The sequence below is a fragment of the Rattus norvegicus genome, chromosome 7 (assembly GCF_036323735.1).
Source record: "Rattus norvegicus strain BN/NHsdMcwi chromosome 7, GRCr8, whole genome shotgun sequence".
NCBI classification, from domain to species: Eukaryota; Metazoa; Chordata; class Mammalia; order Rodentia; family Muridae; genus Rattus; species Rattus norvegicus.
The window spans coordinates 37,282,971-37,306,483 of record NC_086025.1 but is presented as its reverse complement, the minus strand read 5'-3'; the positions used below and the strand labels follow the sequence as shown (position 1 = coordinate 37,306,483).

The window sequence follows — 23,513 nt, the reverse complement described above, 5'->3', positions numbered from 1 at the left end:
CTGATTTCCAGAATGGTTGTACCAGTCTGCAACCCCACCAACAATGGAGGAGTGTTCCTCTTTCTCCGCATCCTCGCCAGCATCTGCTGTTACCAGAGTTTTTTATCTTAGCCATTCTCACTAGTGTGAGGTGAAATCTCAGGGTTGTTTTGATTTGCATTTCCCTTATGACTAAAGATGTTGAACATTTCTTTAGGTGTTTCTCAGCCATTCGGCATTCCTCAGCTGTGAACTCTTTGTTTAGCTCTTTACTCCATTTTATTAATAGGGTTATTTGTCTCTCTGGAGTGTCTTTTAAAATATCTAAGCTTTATCTTATCTTGACCCAAAAGACATCATTGTGTATAGGTTACATATGCTTTGTATTAATTTATACTTTATTAGATGTGTCTCTTCATAATTTATAATATTCCCATTTTGAAGTCATAAGTAGTTATATGTACTCAATGAAACAAAGGTAGATAGAATTTTTCATTACTGTACATATGACAATTTAATTATCTAAAGTAAAAAGATTTAAGATTCTGGTTCTGATCAACATAGCATTTGGCAAACAGACTTTGCTACAAATATTGTAGGAATTATCAACTCTACTTGGAATCAACTTATAACTTCTATAGTAGTCAATATTTCTAAAATCAATAGGTAATAGGTAATGTTAATTCAATATTTTAAAATTTATTTATATTCCATTCATTGTCCCTTTCCCTGTCTCTCTCCCACAGTTCCTCATCCCATTCTTTTTCCCCCTTACTTCTAAGAGGGTGGTCACACCCTCACCAAACCTCCCCCTTCTCTGGGGCCTCAAATCTCTTGAGGACTAAGATCAATAGATATATTTTTAAAAGCCTTTGGTAGTTGGTTTGTTTGGGACACAAAGGTTAGTATGCTTAAATTTTTGGGCTCCAGTGTGGTGGCATGAGGTGGTGGGACATTTAAGAGGGGAGGACAATGAGAGGGAATAGCATCATAAAACTGCCATTCTCCTGAATAGATTAATTCTCTCTCTTGTGCAAGGGTCAGGTGTTCTGAGATTCATTGAGTTCCCATGAGTGGATTGTTTTAAACATGGGGATGGCATCTCCCCTTGTGCTATTCGTACCTGTACATTCCCTGCCACTTCTCTGCCACATTGTAATGTAGCTGGGAGACCTTCACAGAACATCCATACTGTGTTGTTTAGACCTTCCATCCACTAGATTTATAAGTCAGATCAACCTCTTTTATTAATATACTAAGCAGACTCTGGTACTTTGTAACACCAAACAGACTAGAACAACCGTTTACACACTACCTAGAAATTCAATTCTCTTTCTAGAGTATAGAACTGTTTACAGGTAAAGGAAAACATAACATGAGGGAGTTTTCAGTTCAACATGATTAACTAATATCCAAGATTTTCCAGGGTAGAATTGATGAGAGGTTATGCTACCTTCCTTTGTTAAGTATATGACATTGGTAACATATCAAACTAGAGTCCCGATCTCTGTAAGGAAAGCTTTTACTCCATAAAGAAACATTAACAAATAGTGTACACAGCAAACAAGTTATATTGAATATAAGAAAGAAGTGGGATGTGGCAAACAGGAAACAGGGGAGGGCAAGGAAGATTGGAGGTGCTTATGGAGGAGTGGAGACAGCAGGCTACATTTTAATTACGGTGCTAATTAAAGGCAATGTTTGCACACCGATTTGAAGAAGTAGTTTGTCATAAAGATGTTGAAGAAAGGGCACTTCATGAACATCCCTGCAAACAGGAATGTACTGAGTTGCTCTAGAAAAGGCAAGTAGGGAAACATACAGTTGGGGCAGGGTATGAATGAAGAACCTAGGTGCCAGGGAGCTAAGAGAGTGCATGATCAAGTAACTCCCCGAATTCAAACTCCTACAGGATGCTGACCTCTCTGAACAGGATGAAAAGACACTGGATGATTCTGAGTAGAGTAGTAAAACCTTGATCTAAAACTGTAGGTGCTGTGCTTCGAATAGACAGGAATAGAGCTAAAGCAATGAAATTGGGGGCTGCTGTGACAATGCAGTTATGAGGTAATAATGGTGGCTTGACTCATGGAGAGTCTGCACAGATGATGGCGAAGTCCGACTCTGATCTACCTGCATGGTAGAATTATGTTTCTTCATGGATTAGATGTGGAGCAATGACATAAATTCAGAGAGAGATTCAGGTGTAATAAGCAGCTTTAAGGATGGACTTACAATCATGATGAGAACAGCTATGAGCTGAGCAGGTTTGAGAAAGTGCAGATTAAAATCATGACATCAGTAGTAAGCATGCTAAGTATGAAATGTTTGTAAGAAACGTTAAGAGCTAAAGAAGTAGTTGAATCTAGACAGTGAAGAGCAGTGGGAAAGGAGAAATATAGATCTGGAGAATTCAGAGTCAATGACGCATGAATCACTGAAGCCACAAGTTTGGGACTGGAGAGACAACTCAGTGATTAAGACCATGTCCTGCCCAACCATGAGGACTAGAGTTCAGATCTTAGCATCCATATGGCAAGCTAGAGTACCGTAATGGCTCGAAACTCTAGCTCTGTAGGATGTGACATCCTCCTCTGGCCTCTACTTGTACATAGGTAGGCGCATTCTAACTCACACATGTAATACATGTATTTACACTCACAAAGACATACACAGAAATAAGGTAAATAAACAAATAGGAAAGAATTACTAGTTAGAAAAGGGAAGGGGGACAAACGTGGAGAGAGGGACAAAATAATAATAAAGGGTGACAATGATCAAGAATCATCATGTACATGCCTGACAGTATAGACAACCCCAGTGTCTTGTACAAGTGACGTGCAGTAATAAACATTAAAAGATAAGACTCATGATATTATAAGACGGGGATAGAGAAACAGAGTCAACAACAAACTCCCTGGATTCTACTCATGAGGAGTAACTAGCAATGGCAAGTCACAGCAGATACAGTGCTGAGGACTGCAAGATGCTAAGGAAAAATGTCAAGCCAGGAAGGGATGCCAAATGTGTCCACTTTTCTGAGGTTGAGATTACATAAGGACTCAGATTTGACTAGTGCATTTAACAGTCTGTATACAGTGAGTAGAAGGGCTGAAGAAGCTTGGTTATCAGAAAAGAGAAGAAAGAAGGAAGGAGGGAAGGGAGGAAGGAAGGAGAGAAGAGGGGGGATGGGAGAATATATTTACAGCAAGGATAAACAAATACTTTAAAAGCTACTGCAGTGGGAAGGGTGAGATGATGGGTTGGGAATAAAACACTATTTAGTAACTGAGATGATGACTGTATATTTTTACAATGAAGGAATGTCTTGGCAAGATTAAAACTTGCCTTATTTTGTGCCTGCCTTCACCTGCATACAGACATCAACCCATAGTAGACATCACAAGAATTATTGAGTTAGTGTTCATTTAGTTACCAAGTGGAAAGGTAGACTAGATAAAGGATGATAGTTCATGCTTGTAAGTGTAAGGAAGAGACTAATACAAATGCTAGTAGTGTCGATGAAAATATACAGAATTTCTCTACTCATTCCTTAAGTTCTTCAGTAAGATATTAAGGTCATCATCTAGTAGGAGGTGATGTTGGAATATGGATGAGATTGAAGACAGTACAAAAACATATTCCAGGAGAATAGAGATGTACATGGAGGTCTATCCTAGAGTTTGGATTCATTTGAGGTCTATGGTCAGGAATTTAAACCCCATCAGCAGGATCATTTGTTTTCTACCACCATGTACAGTTTAATGTATTCAGACACAAAAGAGATGGGGAGTCATTTATCAATATTATAGCTGGAAGAATAATTTACTAAAGTTAGTGAATACTAACAGATTAGGAAATGTCTGAAGAATTGGTTGCCAGGGAGACTCATGAAGAGGATATTACAGAGGTGATTGGGGAGTTGAAACATAGAGCACACGTTTTCAAATGGAAATTAGCAAGAATTAATAAAGTGGTTCTAATATGGTGACTAGGAGCTAGGAGTTGCATACTGCTGAAAACAATGAGAGGATATAGCAGAACATAAGCAAAAGAAAAAGATTTTGACTTGACACCAAGAAACAAAACAATGCAAATAGTTAATATCAAATTCTTGCTGGATAGTGTTAGAAACCACCAGAAATTGGCAGCAAGGACCAAGAAAAATCCATCACCTTGCACAAGATTTGAGATTTAGAAGAGAGAGAGATAGAGTAGGGTAGAGGCAACCAAGATTGAAGAATCCTATAGGGGAGGTAGAGTCCTCAAGGAAGACGTTCTTACATAAAAGTGTGAGGATGAGAGGAGGAGAAGGCAGAACTGTGTCGACCAAGGAGAATAATGAGGGAAAACAAAGCAAGGACAGGCAAGGACCATTTAAGAGTCTCTTGTGTTGATTAAGGAGAAAAGCCAGAATGAAATTAGCTCTATTCAAAATAAAAAACATGCAAGGGGATGTGTTGAGGCCGGATGGATAGTGTCCTGTGAGGAACTCTCTGCTCCTTTTCAAAGATCCAGGAAGATAGAAGGACACTGGGCATCATCAGTCTGCACATCTCTTTAGTATCTCCTCATTGTGAGCTAAAATGGTTAGGGAAAGGGGTCAGATCCAATGCATGGTATATAGATTGTGACCCTGTTCAGGGAAGCTTACTTCAAGAGTCAGGTTAAGTCATAACTCCTGTTGGAAAAGATGAGACATTCAGAAAGGCCAGCTCTATTTACAACACACGAGAATAATCCATCCGACAACACGACGGCTCTTAGTCCAGAGCTTATTTCAACAGTGGGGTGACCAATGATTGTCATTCACACAGGCACCTCCGTCAGGTTCTTCTCTGAGAAGAAGCAGTTTTGCTTCCTGCTAGTCTTAAAAGGGCTAATGAAATCACTGGAATTAATGACCAGGTAAAAATGAGGCACCGAGAATATTTTCCTCTGTATAAGTCATACTGTTTGTAAACTCAAAAGGTTAACCTAATCAATTACATAGCTTCAGAACTTCCAGTAAGTTACTGCTTAGTTTAACTCTTTAATTTATATGTCTAAACAACCAATCTACTGCACATTATCTATCTATCTATCTGTCTGTCTGTCTGTCTGTCTATCTGTCTGTCTATCTATCTTTTTTTTCTCCAGGCATTGCAAAGCAAAAAAAAAAAATTGTGTTCCCCCATCTCCAGATGCTGACAGTCTAGTGACTAAGAGAAAAAATAATAGAAGTATTGCATGGAAGGGGTGTATTATGAGGCCAAACATTTCCCAAATATGTAATAGAAGGGCATAAGTTAAAAGCAACCTACTTGTTGAGGTTATATCAAACTAATTTTTTTCAATTCCCAAAGGACTGATATCATCTTCTGCTCATATCTAGGACCAGAGAAATGTGGTGAAGCCTAACAGAATCAGGTTGCTACAGCATCAGAAAAACCTTGAAGAGACTAATTTCTCCAAAAAGGTTTTATTAAATATGAGGTCTTTTGTGTTATGCGAAGAATCTATTCTGTCTCACCATGAAATAACATTTCAGCATCACAGTAGGTAGGTGCTCTGACAGAACAGAGACGCCTACCCCAAAGCATGTCTTTGCTCTCTGTACCTATGAAAGATTCCTGCACGTCTCACATTGTATGCAAATGTGTCACCCTAGGCCGCTACTCCAAGACCACACTATAATTATACATAGACATGCTCCCTAGTATTCTTAAAGATATACTCACTGCTACTTGGTGGCAAAAATAATCCATTGATATTTCGGGGTTTGCTGTGGTAAAAGATACAACTGATCTTCACACAACCAAGAGGTTGGGTTTCCCAGAAGCATGAAATGCTGCAGTTTTGCTAGGAAAAGGAAGTGGGGGAGAAAATACATTTAGGTATTCAATAAATGCATGCTGGTGTGATGTGACGAGAACAGCTTTAATTGCAAACTTAAGATTGTCGTGTTTCTTACATTTTGCCACCACTAAGCTTTGCTATTAAAAAAAAAATAAAAGTCTTTTTCCCCCTGACACATTTAGAAAGAGCAAAGTGAAAAACACTTAAAATTTTTGAGGAAGAACTACTTCCTTATTTTGCTGTAAAGGTTTAATTCAACGATGGAGGAAAGAAAGTTAGTTTAAAGCAAATGATCAGCCATTTTACCTGCATTTCCATGTGTCTAAATCTGCAAAGTGGGTCTAAACATTTTCTCTCTCTCCATAATGAGCACACAGTGTCACTGCCAAGGGCTTCTTCACAGTGTCGGAATCGGCACTGGGAACCCTAAGAAATGAACAGTGCACAAGACAATATATTAATGTTAGTGCTTAATAACAAAATGCTAACCAAGTAAGGAATATGAAGTCCATAATATTGGAATCATGAAGACACACAGTCAATATACATCTGTAAAGACTAAATTGTAGCAACTTTGTCTCTCTTTAGTGACAACGAACATGCTAAGAAAAGGTTCACAAGTTACTCTCAAAATGCTGCTCTTACCATGCAATCAGCCCACATAATTCATTAAGAGCAAAGATGTGAGAATAGAGACTACTCTGATTCCAATAACAGGGAACGTTTATTTTTCTTTCTGGGGAAATCTTGGCAACACTCTAAGAAGTACTAGCCACACTCTGCTCGTGGAGACAATCTCTACCAATCACTAAGACACACAGCATGTGGGGATGCTGCAAGCTGTGTTGATATTGAAGAAGTAGAACCTCAATTGTGTGATACTGTGAAGTTTGAATTAATTATATCACACATAACATACATGTTTTATGTTCTTGAAATATAAAGACAGTTGACTAAATATTTTTATACAGGTGGATTGTGTCAATGGTCTACTATTAGTTGATTTTTTGAATTATAGATTTTTTGTGTATCTATCCACAGTTAGAAGAACTGTTGGCCATTGTCTTGTAGATGGGAGAACTGCAAACAATAGCGATATCCCATTCCATTCCTCCCTCTTTGGCAAATAAGCTATGCCTTTTTTCTACTTCTTTCTTCACTTTCTTCTCCCTTCAAAGATGGAGTTTGTACTCTTAAAGCTGTGAGTTTAGAATCAGGTAAACTGGAATTTATCACCATGGCTTCCCTACTTGTCAATAACCACTCATATTCTGTTTGTTTTTACACTTTAAAAAATAAAATTATATGTTTATCATAGGATGTTGTGATAGTCTTGAGATGTAACGCAAAATGGTTTCTAAATTCTATCTAATCCAATATCATCTTATCTCATCTCGTCTGCCTATCTATCTATCTATCTATCCATCCATCCATCCATCAATCAATCATCTTCTATCTATCTATAATCCTTAGAGGTTACTAGTCATCAATCATTTGGGGAAAAACAGAGAAAGAGACAAAACTCAGTGCTACTTTGAGACAAAATGTCTGTCATCTAAAATTTCTTTGGAAAGGTAACGTGACAAACATGGGTTGAGTTCCCCTGACTAATGAATTAGACTAGAAGTTTCAAGCAGAGCTGAAAGATGCTTAACCAGACAGAGTATCTAGTATTTTTTTTTTGTTTATTGTTTATTTTAGGTTCATTTGGGACATGAGCAACAAGAGAGTTCCTACATATATTTGGTTTAACATCCATTAAGACCAATTCAGTTTTCCCACTTTACAAAACTTATAATTTGGTTGATTTGTTTATGTTACACTCTATACCCCTTTACATGGTATTTAGTTACTTTCTATTATTCAGACTTCTGACAGAAAAGAATGCAATAACAGTTTTTTAAGGAAACAGATACTACACAGTGGAGAGTAACCTGAATTCAGCTACTGGATTATGTATGACTGAAATCACATTCACCAAAATAGGCTATATTACAAATACCATTATAGAATGAGCAGAATTAAGAATTTGAAATGAATAATATATGCAAAATGTTATATGAAAACATGAAATTGGCATATAGAATCATGATATCATAGTTTTAAATTAACCCAAATTTCTCACATAAATTCAAGATATTAAAAAATACATAGGCCTTCCCATCAGAGTTAAGGAATCTTTTTATTGCTGTCTCTCCCTTCATTCAACTAAAAAGCTTAAGCATGTGTACTGTAAGTTGTACAATATTTACCTTTATGCATGTGGAATTAACAAAGAAATAGCAGTCATTCCCAACTTCTGCCATTTTCAATCTCTTGCTGCTAATCCAATGACTGTTTTTTTTTTATAAATATGTACAAATTGCAGGAACGCAAATATAAGAACTATCAGTGTGTAAGGGGGAAAACTTGTTCTTTTCCACAGCCTTTCAGGTTATCAGTACTATTCCTTTAAAACTGACCTCCTGTTGACAGTATATTACACAATAGATAATTCTTAAATAAATTTAAATTAGAAGATACCTTCTCTAGCTTTGCAGAAATGTTGAAAGTGGTTACTAGTAATCACACAAACTCAAACTTCCAGAATTTTCCTCATTGTTACGTAATCCATTGTTTGCTCATCACAAATGACCTCATATGCAACTGTAGGCTACTTCACCTATGTGGATTATTTCCCTTATTCAATATATGTCAAATATACTAAGCATTACTTGTAGATTTTACATTGTTTTTATCTTCTAGTGTTCTGATTAAAGAAATATAATTTTGTGTTTTCAAAATTAAAATCGGGTAAGTATTTAATAAGGATGTTGTTATTTCTATATATGGTCTGGCAGTACAACTAAGGCACATATGATAATATATATGATATGTATATTCCAAGAAAATAGATACAATTGATTAAATACCTGGTATTGTACACTGACTTAGGGTAAAAATCATATGTAGATTTTAACACAGTAATAAACATACATGAAAATAAGTCAGTACCTATTCATCCGGTGCCTTCGTTACATTTCTGTCCATCAAAAGAGAATTCATGTCATCCAATAGCAAATGCTGTATTTCCAGAGTGCTTGAAAACTTGTAGAATTTGTTGAAAAGCTTGTGAAGTCTTCTGATTCCCAGACCAAGACATTTCAATGAGCAGTTTCGAAAGCCTTCATGCTAGCACCTTTCCCATGGGAAACAGTGTAAATGAGGAATATTCATCACAGGGCACCTAGGTTTGGCTGGAGACAACTAAATACACTGGATCAAAGCAGGATTTTAAATTCCTGCAGTCTTTGAATTGAAATCTCAACTGACCAAGACACACACCGATCTCCACTTTGAGAAAAATGGTAAATTGCCATGAATTTTTCAAATCCATAGCATAGGTTACTAATCTTGGAAATAAGACTAAATTTAGAAAACGATAATTTGCTTATAACCCAAAGGATTGCAGCAGTGTTGAAAGTAAAGGAGCAGATGAAGTTTCGGCAAAGCCCTTGGACATGTTGATGGATATGTAACATAAGCTTTCCCTTCTGGTTTGCTCCTCTCTTCAGCTCTGCACCAGCAAAGTGCCCACCTTAACGGGCAAGTGGAAGGAACACCTCTGAGAAGGCCTCATCCCATCTCCTCCAGGTGAATTCCCCAATTAAGGGTGAAGCTTCATTAGACTGCTTTCCAATACACTTACCAAACCGAGTTAAGAGAATTCTCACAGGAAAAGCTATGAAAAGTGCTTTTACCTCCTGAGAGCTGATGGCACAGCAAAATCAAAATCAGCTCCAAAACACAAAAGGGATTAACAAAAATATTAAAAAATATATAAAATTAAAAAAACTCCTTCATCGTGTAACTTTTGTCAGTCTAGAACACCCCAAACTGCCCCCCTTTCCTCTTTTTCCTTTTCCTATCAGTTCCTTTTACTTTCCACTGTTACCTCACTTCCTTCTGGATGCCGATTTCATTTTAGTCTTATACAGAAAGCTATAATTCTACTTGAGAAGAATTTTTTTTGACTCCCTATAATTAAAATGAAATATTTATCTTCGAAAATAGGCCCAGAAATACTGTATTGTGCTGGTCAAGATAGATTCACATGGAGTTTCCTCTTGGTGTGTACTAAATTAAGAACACATCGGAGAAGAAAAAAAATTCTTTTCAATGTATTATCCTGTAGTACCCCTCTAAGTGCAGGGGTGGGGCTCTCCCAGCTCTCTATGGGAATCAAGTGAAGCCAATGACTGATATCCATTAGAAGCACAGTCTACATCTATAACCTGATCCTGTGACGTTCTCCTGCTGTCTTCTGTTTCTGTTGGAAGCCTTTCTCCAGGCATTTAAGAAACCAAAAATACAGCTGTTGGTCCTTCCAGAGAGAGGCTTAGAGCAAGTGGAATGTTTTTGGAAGATTATCTTTTCTAAGAAATGGCAGAATGTTGGATCTAGAATATTCTGTGGCAGTTTGGGAAATGACAGTTGAGAGCTTTTAAAGGTCATTTAATTGTCTGAAACCCACAAGACAAGTTGTTCCTTAGGATTCCTCTAGAGCCTCGGAGAAGGTACCAACGCTTGACTTTAAAATGCTAAGAAGTTTCTGGTTTCGATACAACAGAGCCAGAAGCACATTGGTACTCTCTCCCTACACCAATCCCTTTGTTTTGTATAAAATTTTGTGTGCTTGGACATTTTTCCCTCCCTCCCTTCTGATTCAGTAATCAAGAAACTGTAAACTTGTTTTTAGGAACATCGTATTCTTTGAGGGTCCCCTGACAAACACATACTTCCAAGTGAGACAAGGATATTTCATTTTTTTTTTCCCCAAGAGCTAAGTAGGTAAAATGCTAGGTAGTCAAATGCATGCTGACTAAATATAGAAATATTAATTGGAATTATAAAGAAATAATAGAAACATAAATTGGTATCTCCAATTTTCCAAAATAGTAAGGGCAAAAACCTCCCTATGGTCTCAGGTTTCTACTACTAAAATAGTTTTTGTCCAAGCTTCAATTTTATTTCCTTCTAATGTCCTTTTAGACAGTAAGTCAAATGAAGCTGTTTCAAGTCTTTTGTTGGATTCCCAAGAAAAACTTGGCAGAGCTTTTTTGTTATTTCTGTTTTTGAACTTGTTTAAAGTTTACTCTCATTGGAAAGGATATCAAGAAACAAATTATACACGGTGTGGTGATTAATTCAAACAAATCCAGTTTTGTTAATTATAAGGTTTGCTTGTTTTAATGTTTTTCCTGGGAAGTCAGGTTTTCTGTCTGAACATTAGGAAATGTCTGAAAGTATTTTCTAAACTTCTCTGGATTTCCAATTCTTTAAATTTGATAGAAAATAAACAGGTAAGAGAGTTTCAGTAGAAAAGTGCTAAAATGCATCCTAAAGTGATTCATCACTGATAACATTAATTCCCGAAAACATCTTCGTTACTAAGTCTTGGCCAAGTACACAACATCGGGTAACGGTTCGTTTTGTTTGTTTTTTAATTGGACATCAAAACATAAGGGAATCACGCACGTGGAGGCGCATGCTCTGTAGCCTCACGATCGCACTACAACTCCCAGAATGCACCGCGACTAGACGGTCGCTTCCGGTATTGAGTCCCCGCCTCTCTCCCGGGTGGACCTTGACGGTGCTGCTTGGATCCTCTGGCTGGTGTTTGGATTCTGTTTGTTGCTGCAGACTTCCTCCGCCCGGGCCCCAGCTCAGTGGAGACAAGTTGCGCGTGGGCACCATGAATCGCTTGGGCTCGGTGCAGCGGAAGATGCCGTGCGTGTTTGTGACGGAGGTGAAAGCTGAGCCTTCAGCTAAGCGAGAGCATCAGGTACCCGGCGGCGTGTGCTGCTGCCCCGGAGCCCTGCAGGTTTTACCAGGGAGGTTTGGGTGAAGTTTCCATTTTCCCTGACCTCCAGCTTCTTGTATCTTCTTGGCTGCAAGGAGTGTGGGAGAGAGTTCTTTTTAAACTGTACCCTCCCTGATCAGGTGACTCTAACGTGTTCTGGCAGATTTGAAAATCTACATCGTAATCTTCCCCTTGACAGCACCGGAGTAATGAGATGTCATGCAGTCTAATGTGGAACTACTGTCAAATGTCTGAGGGGAAGGAATTGTTTACCTGTTGTGCGCTAGGAACCCAGGGCAGTCTTGACAGCTAGCCTAACTAGGTCATGCAAATCAGACCTCGTGGAATTTCTTGCTTAATTTGAGTTCTCATCTTAAGGCTTACTAGTCGTATTGCTACGTGTTTTACATAGTGAGCCTTCAGTGAAAGGAGAATATATAGATAGCTTATATCAATGTGATTCTTTAATATGGAGCAAAGGGCTTAACCTCTCAACTCAGGATCCGCTTGTGCATCTGAAATGAGTTCCACACTTTTCAACATTACCGCTGTACCATTGGCGCCCTGGTCTTTCTTAATTAGCATACATTGTGGCATTTTCATGTGTAATTTGGGTTGTCCCTTCTCCACTTCTGCAAACTTCACAAGCTCCCACAGACTCCAGTTGGCAGTGCTTCCCTCTCCCCCATTACCTCTCCATTTTGGTGCTCTATTACTCTCCCATGATCTTTTGAGCCCCATTTTTCTTCTCTCATGGGCCCCTTTCTTGTCTTTTTAGATTAAATGGCTGTTAACACACAGATAACCAGATAGACTCTGGGGTCGGCGAAATATGGGAGATTTCCTTCATTAGCAGGACGTCTTCTCTGACTTTGTCTGTGAATTTTAAGCCACACATACCTGGCAGCCTCAATTAGATCACAGGAATAGTGCTCTTCTGGTAAGAACCTGTTCAGGCAGCACCTGAGATTCCTGAAATGCTTCCCCCTGCTAATGAGGCATTTTGGTACCCTAAACCGTCAGCCAATGAATGACTTTTGCCCATCCTACCCTCAGTCCCCCAAAACATAAGCTTTGAATCACCAAAAGTAAAGTTAATCTACCTCCTGATAGTTGGTCCTGGTGTGAGTATTTACAGGAGTTCCAAACCCCCTACTCAACTTCTACTCATCTCTGTTCCCTTGTAGACCATATTGGCCGATTATACAAGAGAGTGGGGAGATCCACATGTTAGCAACTTAGCATAAATCCCACAGTCTTGCACATGCTAGGCAAATGCTTTCCCGTTGAGTAATATCCCTGTCCTGAAAGATGCTTTTAAATCTGTGACTTGGAGAAAGCTCATCACAGCTGACCAGAGATGACATGCTCAGAGAAGTGTGTTGTTTTATCATGCTGTTGAGATCAGCCATGAAAATAATGTATTCATGAAGCATTTTGACTTTGTTTTTTAAAAGAAATTGTCAATTTTAGGAACTGCTGGTTTTGGAGGTTTTGTTTTATGTTGCAGGAGGGGAAGAGACATTGAAGGAAAGACTAGAATGATGACAAAAGGTTCTTAGTGATGCACATCTTTGTGACCTCTTTATGACAAGGTCACATCTTGTTCATGCCTTTATATATTTTAACATCTATGGCAAGCATTTGGATTTCAGCTTTGCAAGAAAGCCTTAAAAGCTTAAAATAGGAGCCACCTTTTCTCATTTTCTGAAAATGTGGCCTGAGACAGAAGCCCTCTCTCCTGGACTCCCACTACTATTAAGAACCCAAGTGTGATTTGAAAAAAAATGTAAATATCTCATATTTAATGACTCTAAGACTTAATCTTGGAGCATGGGGATTACATGGATTGAATCCAAACAGCATCTGGAATTAAGCAAGCCTGTGATGTAATTTTACCTGTACTTCCTTCCAAGCACACACAAACGTGTTGACTTGCATTCTTCATACAAGAATGTCCTGACTCTGGGCCTTTTCTTCCTGTCCATCAGATCTGCTTGGATGTTCCTTATCAGAGGACTCCCTGTGCCGTTCTCCTTTCCCTTCTCCTCTTTGGTACTTCTCAGTGTTGTAGCCCACTAAAGCTAAGCAGTTCATCCTTCTCTATTCCCAGTGTCAAGAATAGTTAATGCATAGTCACAAAGAATGGGATTGTTCATCTTGAACCTGTGCTGAGGATGCCACAGAGTAAGGTGTGTGTGTTTCCTGGCTTCATTGTGGGGAGAAGCATGTCAGTACTCAGCAGTCTGTGTACAAGTTAAATTTCACTGTGATCCCATTACCAAAGAGTAGATGAGCTGGTATGGTAGGACAGGAGGGGAGTCCCAGAACTAGAGCCAAAAGCAAAAGGGTTAGGACATCAAGGGCAGTCTGGGCTCCAGAGTGACACAGGCCTAAAAACAAAAACAAACAAACAAAGCCCCAAAAAACAAAGAAGCAAATAATTCAGGATACCTCAGAAAATAAATTGCTTCAACTTTTCTTGCAGAATGGGAAGCAGAGAGACCTTTAGAACTGATGAAATTAAGCACAGTTCAGGTGAGCCTATGTGTGAAGGCAGAGGCTGTGTATCTTACATCAGGTTTTTTTCTCTTTTCTTTTAAGCCATTTAAAGTTTTGGCAACTGAAACGCTAAGTGAAAAGGCATTAGATGCAGATGTGTACAATGCGGTTGCAACAGAAAAAGTGGATGGAACATGTTGTTATGTTACTAACTACAAAGGTAAAATCCAACTATTTTGTTTACTAAAAGTACTATTGTATAAATCCTGTACCATCTGAGATGGGTATAGACTCCACTCTTGAAAACCTGTTGTAGATGAGTAAAAAAAAATCAGTGGTCATGCTTCCTTTTCCTGGGGAAAGAAAAGACACGTGACTAACACTAACTTGATACCATGAAGGGCCAGGTAGCCTGATAAATAGGTGTTGCGTGATCCCTCATTTGCATAATCAGCATCAGCCTTTCTGTATCAGTAATGGGGAGAGTGAGTCTCAGCCGGGCTCAGTGGTGTCTAAGAGCATTTAGTTAGTGAATGGCCGCACAGTAATGGGACCTGGCTTTGTCCATGTCGGAAGCTTGTCTTCCATTGCAGCATCCCAGTACTGTGCCCTGTGTTTTCATCCCCACTGGCCAGGTCTCTGATCAGGAACATACTTTAGAAAGTTCACAAGGTTAATATTAGGGAAAGCTGTTGTAATTACTAACGGAATGTGAGATTGACTCTCAGTTCCAAGAACAAAAATAGGTAGATGAGATAGACATATTACTTGGTGTCAAGGAATGCACTTTAAAACTTGATTTTCAACTTTAAGGTACACACAAAGATTTGCCATCATGACTGGACTTTAAAATGGTGTGAAACACTGGCATTAAGGAGATTCACATGGTCATACCATCACTGCCACTCACCTCCAGCATACTTCATCTTCTAGAACTAAAACTGCTTGCTGGGAACGCCCTCATCCACCTCCCCTCTCCACAGAGCCCCTCCCCCAGTCTCTTAGCCCAATCTACTTTGTCTTTTAATTTGACTATAGGTAAGCATGTAAATGACCTTTGTGGCTGGCTGACTCTCTTATCTTAGTACAGTGTTTTACACTATTGGAATATATCATACATCGGATTATATACATTTTAAAGATGCTTAATATATACATAGCCCACACTGCAGGGTAGTGTTTAGGGCATGTGTCAATACACTGACCTGGTTATGCTCCCTCATTGAGGACTGGACCAGGGAGCATTCTGATCAAAGGACCATGCATTTTTGTCACCCTCTTTATTTAATAAAGGAAGTGCATCTCTCACACACTAGGATAGCACCTTAGTGCCACGTAGCATAGACTCAATTTCTTTTGTCTTTCAAGGATGTTGGTTTTTCTTAGTTTTCTTTCAACTTTTCCTTTTATACTACATTTTTAGGTCAGCCATACCTTTGGGCGCGACTAGATAGAAAACCTAACAAGCAAGCTGACAAAAGATTTAAAAAATTTCTACATTCAAAAGAAAATGCAAAAGGTTAGTGGGTTTTTCTTTAAACTTCTCAGATTTCAATAGTTGAAATGTGTGGTTTATTGCTATAGTTCTTCTATGTATATCCATCTTGAATTTCCATCTTTGGGAAACACAATCTTATATATCATACTGTCATTTTATATATATTAAATATATATGACCTATATCACACAAATACATATATACATTCATTACCAGTTTATACTGAGATATATATATATATATACATATATATATATATATATATATAACTTGCTACAGTTATATATATAACTTATAAAGTACCAAGTAGTGAGCACATTAAACTCATACATCCTAATAGACTATTGGCTACTTTAGCTGTAGTGTGTATGTGGTAGTGTATTCAAAGTTGAGTATTTATGGTGTTAGTTCCCTAAGTTGGGATGTAGTTACATGGCAGTGATAATAGAGAGGACTTACCACCTCTGAGAGTGATGGATTTATTATGCAACTGCATGAAGTGTAACGATTCCTTTTAGAGTTTCATTGGAACACGGAGGAAGACTTCAAGCCTGTCCCAGAGTGCTGGATACCAGCAAAGGAAATAGAAAAACAGAACGGGAAGCCAGTGCCTGATGAAAATGGACACATTCCTGGTATCACGTAATCTCCTCCCAAGTGTGTTTTGTGTTTAGTATAAGAAACAAACAAAACTGTTCCAATCAGGAATTTGTTTTCACCTTGCTCTTCAGTTTATTTATCGCCATAGGGCAGTTTCTGAATCAAGTTTATTGAAAAGTCTGTTTATATTAAAATATAGAAGGGGATATCCTTTTAGGTTCGAATATTTCTCAAGGATAATCATAGTTTATCGGATTTTTGTTAGAGTGACTTGTTTATTTGTAGCAAGTTTTCCATATTGAGGCAGCTTAATCTAGCAATAAAAGTACAAACCAGTAACAACAAACAGGAAATCAATAAACTGTGGAGCTCAATTGGAATAATGGTGTACCCTGTGGGATACCTACTGTGTTTATCTGGAACAATGGTGTACCCTGTGGGACACCTACTGTGTCTATCTGGAACATTGGTGTACCCTGTGGGACACTGACTGTGTCTATCTAGAAAAATGGTGTACCCTGTGGGACACCGACTGTGTCTCTTTGTTGTCGTTTTGACAGTACTAGGCAGTTAGAAAAGATGCTACAGCTCTTTTAAAAGCAGAACACAGTTTAATGCTGCCTCAGTGTAGTGTTCACTTGCTCCTGAACCAAAATGAGTTTTTTTGAAGAATATCTTTAATTCATGTTCCTACCCAACAGGATAAACAAATGATTATAAAAAAAAAAAAAACAGCGAAACTGTTAACTTCCTCACTGATTTTCATTGTCTGTATAAGGGAATCTAAAAAAGAAGGAATGTTTATAACAAACAAACAAACAAAAAAGTCTGTATCTTTTAACAGAACCAATGTGCTAAGGATACTTTTCCTTTAACAGGTTGGGTACCAGTAGAAAAGAACAGCAAGCAGTATTGCTGGCACTCGTCTGTAGTGAGCTATGAGTTTGGAATTGCCCTGGTACTAAGGCACCATCCTGACGATCCTGGGGTTTTGGAAATTAGTGCTGTTCCCCTGTCAGAGCTTTTAGAGCAAACTCTGGAGCTGATAGGAACGAATATCAATGGAAACCCATATGGTAAGCGGAGGTGTTTATCATACAGAGAAGTCCTAGAGTCACATTGAGAAGCACACTGAAGAGGTAACTAACACATTTGTGTCCATTTGCTAGGGGCACACCCGTTTCTGCAAATCTTATGTTCATGGGAAAATTTATCTATGGCTAATCATTTGCATTTGTTAACGCAAAAGGTTGATTTTATCCTATCATCCTTCCCTACGATGGCTTTATCAAGTGCGCATTAAAAGGAATCATTGACATGCAGCTTTTCATTGCTTTACAAATTTTAGGTGAGTTAGTTGGGTGAAAAATGCACTCTTCCCTGTTAGGTCATTAATAAGTGTGGGCAAAAGTAAGAATTGGCATCACCCTGTGTAAAGCATCAGAAGGTATGCCATAATGAACTGAGTCAATCTGTGGCACTCTGGAGTAGTGCTGAAAGGAGAGTCGCAGAATAAAGGCACTAAAGCTATAATAGCATTCTAGAGAGATCAGAAGCAGATTGAAGGTATCGGGAAATGGCCCAGTCCATCAGAGCTTGGATCCCTAACACCCCTATCAAAAGCTGGGCACAGTGGTGCATGCCTGTAGCCCAAGAGCCAGAGACGTATAAATGAGAGGCTCTCTGGGCCTCGTAGGCAGGCAGTATAACCTAATCATTGAGCGTCAGGTTCAGCAAGACACCCTTTTTCAAAATATAAGGTAGAAAGCAATTGAAGATATTCAGTGTTGACCTACTGTCTCCATAATGCAGGCTGCAAACATGTACACACCTGTACTCCACAGACGCGTGTATGCAGACACAAGCTTAAGTGGCTTTGAGTGGTCGGTGTTAAGCTTACATATAGGATCAAAGGTGACATTAGGTAAACACAGAATAAAAGCAGAGTGTAGCTAATGACATAACACGCTAGCAAATTATTTCCTGTAAAAAAATGTTTGAGAGCCAATATTTTAAGCTTTATTAGCCATATCTGAAATGGCTATCAGTAGTACTTACATTCCAGTGAAGCTACTTACCATAGGTGTCTGTCTGGACTTGGTCCGCAGGCCAGTGCCCCAACGCCCAGTGCAGATAATACATGAAAGTGGAATTTCGAGCTTATGGAAGAAGTACATTTGAGTGACAAAAGGACTTACTGCACTTGGGATTATTCTCTACAGAAAACCACACTTTCTGTTAGCACTATTCCTAAATGTTTAGTTATTTATACACTTGGCAAGATACATTTTCTCACTCTTTCTGAAAAGAATATGACTGAAAGTGTTTTTGTTTGTTTGTTTTTGAAATTTTTACCATTCAGGGCTAGGAAGCAAGAAATACCCATTACATTTTCTTACACCACATGGGGCATTCCAGGTCAGAAACCTGCCTACACTGAAACACAATGACCTGCTGTCCTGGTTTGAAGGCTGCAGAGAGGGTCAAATAGAAGGGATTGTGTGGCATTGCGGTGACGGCTGTTTAATTAAGGTAATGACAAAATCAGCTTAAAGTTGTTCTGAAAATAAAAAGATGACCCTCAGATTCTGGCATGCAGTTAGTGTTTCCCTCGTTTCGTATGCTGTCAGTCAAGTTTATGGGTAGTGTCAGGCTGACTTCGTCCTGATGGAGATGTTCAGCCAGGCACTTCTATACCGGATGTTCTTCCGAGGTAAAGTGATAGCACATTCCCTCCTGGGAACTCGTGCACATTGTGTTCTCTCATCCATGCTGTGCCTAGTGTAATTCAGCACTTCCCCAACTAACTTATTAGAGAATTTGTTGAGTAGAAAAGTGCCCAGTGGCAGCTTACACAGAATGAATTACCTTACCCCTTTGTGCCCTGTCCCCTGGACTTGTCTGATTTCTCACTGGCATATGAAATTCATAATGTTCAAATCTGAGTCTTTGCACTCCCATCTCCACATTACTCACTGAAATTAGAAGCCGCTGTTCACTGTTTAAGTCCTCTTGCCATTACTTCAGACATCTGGCCACCAGTTCTTTAAAGCTCTCATCATTGAATCTGTTTTATATTCAACTAGGTGCTCGTTTTAATTTAGGCTAGTATGCAAATCAGTGGCTTGAATTACTCTATTGCCCCCTAAAGCACTCATCTTTCATTTCTGCACATTCTTCACAACTGACTCATTACTTCCTGCAAAATGCTGTTGAGGGACGGCGAGACTTGCCGTGACACAGCCCTTCTCAACTTCCCATCACTGGCTCCCATTGCCATCTGGGCAAACACACGCTGTCTGCTTGTGTGACTGTCTAGTTCTAGGGAGGTAGGAACAGATGCCCACTTACCATGGATAAAGTACAGACCCCGTAGTGAACCAGGGACATCGTTGGGGTTACTTACAGGAATATGGGTAAGGAGCTACTTCCCAGCACGGAGGACCAAAGGCTGCAGGATCAGTCAGTCAGGAGCTCTCCCCGCTTGAGTGACGACACAAAGCAGTATCCTGGGGACTCCCCACACATTTTGCAGGCAGCTCCCAGCTGCTGTGGTGGGAGGAGAATCTTCTCTCCAGCAATTGTAACCTTGCAGAAAGTTTTGGGAATCTTGACAGTTTTAGGGACCTTCCTGAGACTTGTGAAGTTTGTTTACTTTCTGGGTCTTAAAGGGGCTCCATCTAGAGGGCACGTTTTCATGTGGAGGAAACAGCTATCTGACAGTGTCCCAGCCAGCTGTGATCCAGACTGCCCTACCAGTCAGTCTACCACGAATATTCCCTTTGGTGACAGACATGTCTGGCTCACATTTTTCTTTCTTTCTTTTCTGTAGTCACCAACAGACTCTACTCATTAAATGTTTAGGAAGCAGCTCCTGATTTTGTTAGTCATTTTCAGGAATTAGCAGAGTTAACAAAGCAACTGCTCTGCCTTCAGGAAGCTCAGATTCGAATGGGGAAGGCAGACAGCACTGACATTTAATGATAGCTATGACATTTAATTAAAATAAGTAAGAAAAGGTGGACCCTTACATTGTACCTGGTAGGTAGCAGACACCCGAAATAAGTATTTACAAGTAAGCTACAATGTAATTTACAGACAAGCAAGTTACGATGTAATTTACGGACTAAAGTTAATACCACCATTTTTTTTCTCCTTACAGGTCCACCGCCACCATCTTGGTTTATGCTGGCCACTTCCGGATACCTACATGAACTCCAAACCAGTTATTATTAACATGAACCTGGACAAATATGACTGTGCTTTTGATCACCAGTCTTTGTTTAATAAGTTTTCAAAAATAGATAAGCAGAAATTTGATAGGCTCAAAGATATAACCCTTGATATATAAAATAGAAATAATAGTTGGGACTGTTGTGATTTTTTTATTGGGACAGGTTTGCCATGTTTACACAGGTCAATTTATTTTTCCTAGCTGCTTGGCAAAACACATGTCAACTTCTAAACATGTTTCTATGTATTTATAGAAATCATCGTTAGGTTTGAATAACTTAACACAAAAATAAGTATAAAATAATCAATTTTAAATAGTAAGATTGTTATAAGCTTACCTTTATGCTTTTAGAGAATTTAAAATATGAAAATAGGAAATATTTATCATAGCTCATTATATACTATATAGTCATAAATTTTTGTCGTAGCTCATTATATACTATATAGTCACAAATTACTGAGGTCTTCAAAAATATACTTTTCTAACAAGTTAAAACTAAATATGATTTTATTTTTAAGCAAAATAATACAGTATTTTGAGAGGTAAATTCTGTAGGTCAGAGACTGATTTCCAGCTGAAACTTCTATGTCATCAGTAGTTTTAAATCTACAGTTTTAAATGAGGCCATTAATAAATCGGGACGCCATTAGGACTTTCTCCATCTTCCCGTTGTTCAGAAGCAGCAAGTGGGCTAGGCAATTCAAATCCAAATTGTTCAGAAAGTTTGTTTAACTTCTCTTCTAAGAGAATATTTTTCTTCACTTCTTCCTTATAATTGTACTTCAGGTCTTCAATTTCTTCAAAGAATGAAGGGTCAAAATTTTCCAGTTCTTTTTTCAGCTTTTTAATTTCCTCCTAAAAATTACATACAGGATACATGTTTTTGGTTTGAAATTTAAATTTGATTGTAAACACGAAAACTCAAAATCTTAAATATTTTTCTTTATATTTTACCGTTCAAGGTTCCATTGTACCATGTGCATAATGTATAAGCTGCCATCTTTGGCTTAATTTTAAGATTGGATCTTTAAACTGCCTCAGATATTCTCAGGCAAGCTAAAAGGATTTTGCTTTTTACAACATTTAAGATTTTTCAGTATTTTTAATGTTCTGATTTTTTACCTTTCTATCTAATATTGATGATCACGGAAACTCTGGGACTTGTAAGAGTTGAGTACCTGGTGAAGGAGAGTGATGTGAGCGGTGTTTACACTAACAGCGGTGAGCAGCCAGGGCTCACTTCTAGCCATTGTGTTTCTGGAGTCTTAAGGGGGAGGACAGAAATGATTTAAGGTAAAGATCCCTGAAAATAATTTCAAGGTGCTTAAAAAACACCTTTTCCACCATGACCCACAAATTAAGAAAACAGTTAAAAAAAAAAAAAAAAAAAAAAAAACCCTAAGAGGGTTGCATTGGTTACAATTTAAAAATAAATTTATTCTCTAATCCTCTCTGTCTGATTTTTTGCTGTTGCCAGTTGTTTAATAAAAAGTTGTCATGAGTCCAATAATAATAAAGTAAATGTAAAATAAATCCATGGATTTTTAGGCACATACTTAAAGATGGTGATCATAAAAATTGTTTCCTCAAGCTGATTTCACAAAACGCTGAGCATACTAAAGTTAGATACAGAGAAGAATTACCTTCAAATGTTGCTTTTCTGGCTCTGACTTTCTGAGGTGTGTCTCCAGGTCATTTATCTTTTTCTTCAGTTGATCAGAATCTGCCAGAATAGCCATGAAAATTATGACATGTTTATCTTGACTATGAGTCAGTTAAAGATAGAGGATTTGTTTCAGAATAATCAGGAAACATGAAACCTACAGTCTGCCATGATCTGGCCCTGTATGGTGTGCAGACTTCTCATGGAAACTGCTCCCACTAGTAGCTATGGTCACAAGACAACAAGCAAGAGGGGTAGCTGCTAGGCATCAGAAATGTGGGTTATTCTTTTTTATATGAGAGAAATTCTTGTTTTTGAGAGAAAATCGTGCAACCAGTAAATTTGTTAAGTACTTGTATAGGCAAAGAACTAAAATGGCAAGCTGGCCATTTATACCTTCACACCAAATACCTTTGGCTACCGTATATAACTGTTTTACACTATATGCCAAATTTCTAAGACTGTGTGTGGCATAGATGAAGGAGTGCAGGAGGAAAAGGCTGTTGTCACACAGCACAAAGGCTAAGAAATAACAGTGTCATGGCACTGCAATCTTTGAGTTTTGTTTTAATGCTAAAGTTTGATGAAATGAGGAAAAAAAGTTTTCATAAGGACAGGAAGTGTACTGGAGTCCTCTATAACTCAAAGACAGGGGACAAAGAAGGTTTCAAATCAAACAACAATGCATTTTCCTTTTGGAGGCAAAAAAAAAGAGTCGCCCTTGTATTTTCATGTCCTATCTCATGTAAATCTCAATTCTACAGATGAAGAGAAGAGAAAATATTTGTATTCCTAAGACTGACCTATATTATTGAGTAAGATGACCTGTAGTCATTTATTCTCATACAGATATTTTTATGACTTAATAAAAATTAAAGAATTTTATATCACATTTTATCAGTGCATCTGTTGATGGACAGAGTAGCTGATCTTATACCCTGGCTACTGTGAGTAGTACCCCAGTATGCGCCGTCAATATGCATATCTTTATTAGTTTGAGCATAGTCACTGAGGTCTTGCACACACACTGTCGGTGAGATACTGCTTTAAGGAATATGTATAATGTATTCTGAAAGCTCTTTGATTGCCCTCATTTTACATGTTGATTAGGACATCCAAACAGACTGATTTTGAAGCAGAGTATTCTCTGAAATGCTTATCTTTTGGTCTTCCTTTACTTAAGACATAGGTAGTATAAGGGCTTTGGATTAGACAAATTAGAGACCCTCCTAACGTCAACAGAATTAATAGATCACTGGTACTGTGTTAAGAGCACACCAAGCTAGCAATCACACGTCCATTCTAGGTGGATGAATATTGGTTTTAGTTATCAAGAAGCACAGTAGCACAGGGGTTA

General features: G+C 38.4%; 3 protein-coding genes and 1 long non-coding RNA gene across 28 annotated transcripts in view; 2 read left to right on the top strand and 2 right to left on the bottom strand.

The window, feature by feature from the left end:
• C7h12orf50 (similar to human chromosome 12 open reading frame 50) overlaps positions 1–10,242 on the bottom strand; it is a 33,652-nt gene extending 23,410 nt beyond the window's left edge. For 2 of the 7 annotated variants that reach the window (XM_006241290.5, XM_063264101.1), the window contains exons 1-3: positions 8,341–8,422; positions 6,124–6,243; positions 5,700–5,820 (exon numbers count right to left, since the gene is read on the bottom strand). In XM_006241290.5, coding sequence (XP_006241352.1) covers positions 5,700–5,820; positions 6,124–6,135 — 133 coding nt within the window. In that variant the 5' untranslated portion in view covers positions 6,136–6,243; positions 8,341–8,422. Of the gene's footprint in view, positions 1–1,900; positions 2,507–5,699; positions 5,821–6,123; positions 6,244–8,069; positions 8,423–8,811; positions 8,996–10,091 lie in introns of those variants that run through there. The other 5 variants (XM_006241291.5, XM_063264100.1, NM_001024352.1 and 2 more) reach the window with 5 other exon arrangements.
• Positions 8,352–9,652, top strand: LOC134479675 (uncharacterized). The gene is made up of 2 exons (XR_010053267.1): positions 8,352–8,610; positions 9,372–9,652. It is a non-coding gene; the product is annotated as an uncharacterized LOC134479675 (long non-coding RNA).
• Positions 10,243–10,625: 383 nt separating the features above from the next.
• Positions 10,626–21,939, top strand: Rlig1 (RNA 5'-phosphate and 3'-OH ligase 1). 6 transcript variants are annotated; one of them, XM_039079096.2, is made up of 9 exons: positions 11,504–11,641; positions 12,438–12,599; positions 13,773–13,851; positions 14,264–14,381; positions 15,585–15,680; positions 16,178–16,294; positions 17,138–17,335; positions 18,622–18,791; positions 20,422–21,939. In XM_039079096.2, the coding sequence occupies exons 3-9, from the start codon at positions 13,837–13,839 to the stop codon at positions 20,608–20,610; spliced, it is 903 nt and encodes a 300-aa protein (XP_038935024.1). In that variant the 5' UTR covers positions 11,504–11,641; positions 12,438–12,599; positions 13,773–13,836; the 3' UTR covers positions 20,611–21,939. The 6 variants fall into 6 exon arrangements, with proteins under 6 accessions (XP_038935026.1, XP_038935028.1, NP_001014105.2 ...); XM_039079095.2 differs by lacking the exon at positions 12,438–12,599 and having other exon boundaries at positions 11,514–11,641; XM_039079097.2 differs by lacking the exons at positions 11,504–11,641; positions 12,438–12,599 and adding an exon at positions 12,606–13,448.
• Cep290 (centrosomal protein 290) overlaps positions 20,529–23,513 on the bottom strand; it is an 89,191-nt gene continuing 86,206 nt past the window's right edge. For 6 of the 14 annotated variants that reach the window (XM_017594843.3, XM_063263467.1, XM_039079090.2 and 3 more), the window contains 2 exons: positions 22,137–22,216; positions 20,983–21,348 (listed from right to left, as the gene is read on the bottom strand). In XM_017594843.3, coding sequence (XP_017450332.1) covers positions 21,121–21,348; positions 22,137–22,216 — 308 coding nt within the window. In that variant the 3' untranslated portion in view covers positions 20,983–21,120. Of the gene's footprint in view, positions 21,349–21,536; positions 21,672–22,136; positions 22,217–23,513 lie in introns of those variants that run through there. The other 8 variants (XM_039079085.2, XM_039079087.2, XM_039079086.2 and 5 more) reach the window with 4 other exon arrangements.